Source organism: Neolamprologus brichardi, chromosome 13, assembly GCF_056152115.1.
Source record: "Neolamprologus brichardi isolate AB-2024 chromosome 13, ASM5615211v1, whole genome shotgun sequence".
Lineage (NCBI taxonomy): Eukaryota > Metazoa > Chordata > Actinopteri > Cichliformes > Cichlidae > Neolamprologus > Neolamprologus brichardi.
In genome coordinates this window covers 31,624,070-31,630,094 of record NC_142116.1, presented here as the reverse complement: position 1 = coordinate 31,630,094, position 6,025 = coordinate 31,624,070, and the positions used below count along the sequence as shown (strand labels likewise).

Sequence of the window (6,025 nt, the reverse complement as noted above, 5' to 3'; positions counted from 1 at the left end):
TGCTAAGCAAATAAGCTACTCAGAAACACCACTGTGTTTGAGCAGGAACAGGAAGCGATACTATACCACAGAGCGAGCGAACACTTAGTGACAATAAGTGGCCTTATTTTGTCAGCCGTCGAGAACTCTTGAGTGACCCCGCGATTACATTCGGTGCACGTATTGTAAGGTACGAGGAGGCACATGTACCGTATATGTGGGACTTTATGAAAACACAACCCAAGTACACTGACGCCTTAACCGCAGAAGAGATGGCTCGATGCAGGGGAGCTCCTAGCGTGGGTGTGGGCCGAATGCAACCTGTAGTCCGGGAGCCACATCGATCAGCATGGGAGGGCATCACCTCGCCAGACCTTGCACGTGCATGGCGGTTGACATTTGTTACCCAGGATCCAGGTCGCTTTCAAGCAAATGGGCCTGGTAGTCCGCCGGGTGTAATTGGCGCAGACCCTGGAGAACGCTCGGACTCGGATGCGGCTGCAGGATGTCACGGGGCTGATCTGCTGGCGTGTTGTTGCTGTTACGAAAGGAAGCCAATGTGCATGTTGAGCTGCGGACACATGTGCTGCTCGGCATGCATCGACCAGGGCGTCAGGGTGACGAAGAAGCGCTCGTGTTTTGTGTGCAAAGCGGAATGGACCTTCTGTCGTGCGGTGGACACGAGCAGTGTCAAGCCGGACATTGTCTGCGTAGAGTGCAATAAGCCTAGGGTGTACATAATGATATGCGGCCATGCAACCTGCGGTTGTTCTACCAGGGTTTGTCCAACGTGTAACACTGGGCCGACAGTAAGAGTTTTCATGTGACTGACCTAACTGTGGTGGATACAAAAATAAATACATTTGGATTTTGCCCGTTGACTGTTCAGCTCAGTTCTATTGTTACCGATCGCATCCATGAAATGTTGACATTGTGTCTAATTGCAAATAAACATTACAAACGCTGTCTTGTTTTATTGTATGTTTATTTTGCATTCGTATAACAGATTCAATATACATGACAGACATCTCGTCAAAGTGAACACATACAGACTGTACAATCACAAACCAACAACCCGTCGGGGTGCACTTAGATTCTTCTGTACATTAACATGTACAAATGAGCAGGCACGTTGTAGTATGATAAGGGTAATACAGGGCACTGTTTCACAACATCGCCGTCAACAAAATACCACTTGGACATCTTTTTCACAAAGGCTGCGTAATGACCGAACTCGTAGGGGCCTGTGTGAGTTATCATACCGTACAGTTCGTACTTTGTAGGCTGTGAAGTTGCAGACATCCTGCTACAGTCTAGTTCTTCTGGTACGTCGATGGCACTGGTGTTGACCATAAGCTCTCCACGTTGTACACACCGCTGCCCTCTGGCAAGGGTGAAACATAGGACTGCGGGTAGCTCTGTGATATCCGTATTGACTTTCAGTTCCGTCTCCTCTTGACAGGTGCCACAGTGGTGGTAGGACACTCTAAAGGACTCAGAGTAGTCGTCCATGTAGTCCTGTAGCTTATTTGGCTCGTTTTCCCCAATATATACAATCACGTTGTTCGCCACATGGTGCGAGACACATTCCTCGTTACACGTTGAACACTTTGCCGATTGTCGTTTCCGTATAGTCCACAGGTCAGATGCTTGTTTGCATCTAGGATCGCTGTCGTCCGCCAGTGTGTTTAGCACGCACTTAAACACAGTATCGGCATCTTGTTGAACCTCGTATGTCATGCCACTGTACCGAATTAGCGCGTCCACGAGTGGATTCGGATCGCACGGCGGCATTCCCGGAGTGTTACGGTCCATGTCCCGTAAGACACTCGTCAGTTCGCTCGCCACGGTGTTGTAGCTGGCTCTATCGCAGACGGCGTCATCATCATCATCACCATCATCATCATCATCAAAGCCACAGAGGCCTCCGGTCAGCGTGATCCTAAAGTCATCTGTGACATACAATACACTGTTTACAGCGCAGTGAGTCCCAACGTTGATCAGCCCTCTCATGTTGATTATCCTGCGTGCGCGCGGCAGACAATGCTCAATAGTCCGTTGTGCAGTAAAGTGGCACACCCCTAAACAGTTCGTCCAGTATCTTGATTGCTCCTTTGTTGGTCCCCTTTGCATCAATACACACTAGTAGTATAATTATCTTGTAGTGATACGAGCTGAAGTTTGACAGGGGAGTCAACGTGACATGTTTTGTGATTTTTATAACAGGAGCCCAATCCAACAGCGCTGCCACGTCGTGAGTGTACAGGCGTAGTAGATCGAGGGACTCAAACATATGTTGCTTTAGCTCGTCCACGCTTGGGATTCCTGAAAGTGCACTAGCTCTTAGTGTGATCTTAGTAAGACCCTGAGTGCAGTCCAGAGTGGTAACTGCGAACGCGGTATCCCGTAGCGCCTTAGCCTTTACTCGCAAGACAATGTTTCGCACAAGGTCTTTGACGAGTCCGCTGTGGTCAAGTGTCACATCGGCCGCGCCGGGGGCCGAGTCCGGGCAGCACGCGGTCTTGGAAAACTGCATGAACGGAAGACGGGTCGGGTTTCCGCACACCAGAACCTTAGCTGTACATTTATTCAAGTTGGCCTCGCCGACCCTCGAGCCTACCCAATTTGGTACGTCGGACAAATATTCTCTGAACGTAAAGTGTGTGTGCGCTAGCGATGACACAACGGGCTGAACTCTTGTGATAGCGCTGGCAACATTCCGCCGGCTCAACTCTGTGACCAAACGCTCTATGTCTTGGCTATTTGAAAAAGAAGACTGCCATTTCTCTAGAAATGGCACAGCGGAAGATCCCGGCTCGTGCTTACTAAGTAGTTCCAAACACACAGATGTAATTCTCGGGCTGTGGGCACCTAGCAACTGTTGATGGTCCGGCTGGGGAAAGTGGGCGCTCAGATAACCCACTATGTCGATCATCACAGCCCCTCGGCCGAGTAGTAGATGCTCAGTTGCCATGTTCGTAGGTAGCACGTTGTTCTCGGCGGCAGCTTTCAATGTCAAGAGAACCTGCATCAAACACGGATAAAAGGACTCTCCCTGTTGCAACACCCAGTTGATCATCTTGGTGGATCTGAAGAACTGACCGTATTGAAACACGTATAGCCCATGAGCTTGCTTGTATAGCCCATGAGCTTGCTTGTACACGGATTCCCTAGGTCCAGCAAACAATAAGGGATGTTCTTTTGTCAGTCGACATGCTCTTTCCACGACGTCGCGTTCGAAACACGCAACGTTGTCCTCCGTGGGGTTCGTGACAATGACCATGGTGACGTCGGACTCGCCTTTGGTCTGCTTAGTACGAACAAGGCATTTGACGCGACTGGGTTGACTGAGAGACGGCCTAGTCGTCTGACCTTGCTGCGTTCTCGACTGATGGTTTCCCGCAGTGGCTACATTGTACGCAGCTGGCACCTGTGGGACCGAGGGTGCATGGGTAAGCGCGTCTTCCGCGGTAACAACACCCGTAAGCGCTCGCCCCCCCGTTTTATCGCTCGGCTGTTGGCCGCTAAGGGCAGCGTCCGCCGTGACATTGTGCATGCTGGGCACCGCGCCCGGCTGCGCGGCGGCCTGTGTTCGTTTTGCACACGGAACAAACGCCCCTACGCGGTCGGCATCTGCAGCGCAGAGCGTCTCAAAGTACATTCCAGCGATTCGCCAGCTCTACGCTTTTCGGAGCATGCCTTTCTGACGCAATCGGACAGCGCTGTTTCTTTTTCTCTATACCACGCACCGGGTTGCAAATCCGGCGATAAGCATAACAAGTCTATGCCGTAGTACCTTTTGCTCGTGTGTGTATACACCCCAAGCTTCTTTTCTTGTACTAGTACGCGGAACTGGTCGGGGACACAGTCGTTTGCTACGATGGCATCCGTTGCTCTGTACTGGCCCACCTGCATATTACTGGGGATTACATGAACCGGCGAGGTGGTGTGTGATACGTCGTAGTTCAAATACGTGTAACGGTTCAATTTTAACAACTCGCCGGGCGTGCTACGTTCTTGAGGAAACAAGGTGATGCAAAGCACGCCCATGTTAACAAAAGCTTTGTCTCGAATGCCGCGGCCCATTTCACCCAGCGTACACCCAATGGCTGCGGTGGTGGGCCTAGAGTGTCCGTACTTGCCGTACAGTGTCTCGGCGTCGTACGCTTTCATGTAGTTGCTTTGAAATGCAGTCGTGGGGTCTGAAGGCATGTACACGCCGACGAGTCTAGAGAGGCTATCCCCGTAGGTCTTCTTACAGAATTCGGATGGCGTCTGAGCAGGCCTGTATTCTATCAACGGGGATCCTGTGTACAGTTCCCACATGACACAATACCAGCTGAACACATCGCTGGCCGTGGTGGAATTTAGGCACCAAAGCACTTCGGGGGCCATGTGCACTTGATTGCCCCGTCGCTGGTCTGGAGTCGAGTAGTTGCAGGCTGTGCCGAAGTCGCTGATCTTAAACGACAGCTCCACTGGTTTTCTATCGGGTTGATGGCACACGAGGATATTTCTGTACGTCAGGTCTCGGTGTTGAACATGTCTCGCGTGTAGGTACTGCAGTCCTCTCAATGTATCCAATTCCACAATGGGTATCAGCGCCAGGTACACTGCGCTGTCGGTGGAGGTGCTCGATTCAGGCGTCTTCAGTTTGTTCATCTTAGCCATGAATTCCTGTAAGGAGAATAGGGCTCTCTCCATCACGATCACGGCCCTGCCACCTAACGGATACTGCGGTATGTCGCACCAATATCCTCCAAAGGTACGTAGTATGTTTGGGTGCTTCATCGAAACGCCTATGGCGATTTCTTCCACTTGAGTGGCAATGTGCGCGTATCGGTAAAACTGATCCTCTATGAACGGCAGGCTCCAGTCTGCCATTTCTGGGAACATGTTAACTTTTGCAACTTGCACGGTGGAGGTTTCCACAATGGTGCCGAATCCGCCTCGGCCCAACAGCATACTGGGATCTTGCATTGACTGCTGAACGTCAATGGAACACTGCAGGTTACTGGGTAGTCCGCTGTACACGGACCAAGGGTTTACCGTAGCTTCACAGTCAGCTACGTCGACGTACTCTCTATGGAAACTGTCTAGGGAGCTGGAGCACTTTCTTTCCCTCGCGGGTGAACTGTAGCTTTGTGGTCGATGCACATGGAGTATCGGGTGATCGCCCTGGAGCCTCGGATGTATCTGTTCGGGTGGTTGGGTAGGAACATGGGTAGGAACGAAGTGCGTGTGGTGTTTGTTTCGATCAGCCGGTTTGTATTATCCAGTAGGTCGCTGACATTCTTAGAGTACGGGGCCGTAATCTTAGGGTTAGTCATGAGAAACACCACCACAGAGTTGTACTTACTGGATGTCGCATTTATTATGTACACCAGGAGGTATTTTGTTTGCTTGCTGATTTTAGCCTCTTCCTGTACGGCTATCTCCTGTACGGCTAACAGCTGCACATCGCTCTGATCTTCCTCTCGTATATACCTTTCCAGTTCGGCCACCGTATCGCAACTGGGAACTGGCACGAATCTGCTTCGGCCGGTCTCCGAGACGACAGACATTATCCCTTGTAGATCATTATAGCGAAACGTCCTCACGTGAAACGGACTGTATTTTTCGACCAGATCCAAAAGCAAGTCGCAGTGTCGTTTGATCCTGCCGGGGCGCGCAGGGGCAGCCATTGGCAGAGCTGCGGGTCGGATGTTGAAATACAGCGAATCCAGAGCAATCTTCCATCCTTTCTCTCTCGACAGGTAAATAGAATATGAACTCTCGCAGAGAGATCCCGTTTTCGGGGACAGCAACAGCCAACCTGTTTGAGTGTTTGGTGATGAGCGGCTCGCCTGCCACGGGCTACCCCGTGACACTGGGGTCACCACAGGGACATGTGGACAAAGGTAGATGGGTTGTACATCCCGAAATCCGACTTAGAATCCCTGCATGCGATGGAATATAAGAGCGCTGGATCCCACACTCCGGATATCCCTCAGTGTATTGCAGTAGACACAAGGAAACTGGCTAGGTATTACATATATCTCCTTTT

At 51.1% G+C, this 6,025-nt stretch overlaps 1 protein-coding gene and 1 pseudogene across 1 annotated transcript; both read right to left on the bottom strand.

Moving 5' to 3' along the window:
- Nucleotides 1-236: 236 nt before the first annotated feature.
- LOC148100057 (ubl carboxyl-terminal hydrolase 18-like) lies at nt 237-1,992 on the bottom strand. The gene is made up of 3 exons (XM_087849785.1): nt 1,172-1,992; nt 386-517; nt 237-300 (listed from the first exon to the last, which is right to left on the bottom strand). The coding sequence occupies exons 1-3, from the start codon at nt 1,990-1,992 to the stop codon at nt 237-239; spliced, it is 1,017 nt and encodes a 338-aa protein (XP_087705911.1).
- Nucleotides 1,948-5,710, bottom strand: LOC102779824 (uncharacterized; annotated as a pseudogene).
- Nucleotides 5,711-6,025: the final 315 nt, after the last annotated feature.

Bases quoted from the DNA above. Each gene is read 5' to 3' on its own strand.
- LOC148100057 (XM_087849785.1), bottom strand. From the start codon at position 1,992: ATGAGAGGGCTGATCAACGTTGGGACTCACTGCGCTGTAAACAGTGTA. The intron at 518-1,171 runs GTATTTTGTTGA...CTTTCGTAACAG, and splicing joins GTGAAAAAGATGTCCAAGTG to CAACAACACGCCAGCAGATC. The intron at 301-385 runs GTAACAAATGTC...CCCGGACTACAG, and splicing joins GAAAGCGACCTGGATCCTGG to GTTGCATTCGGCCCACACCC.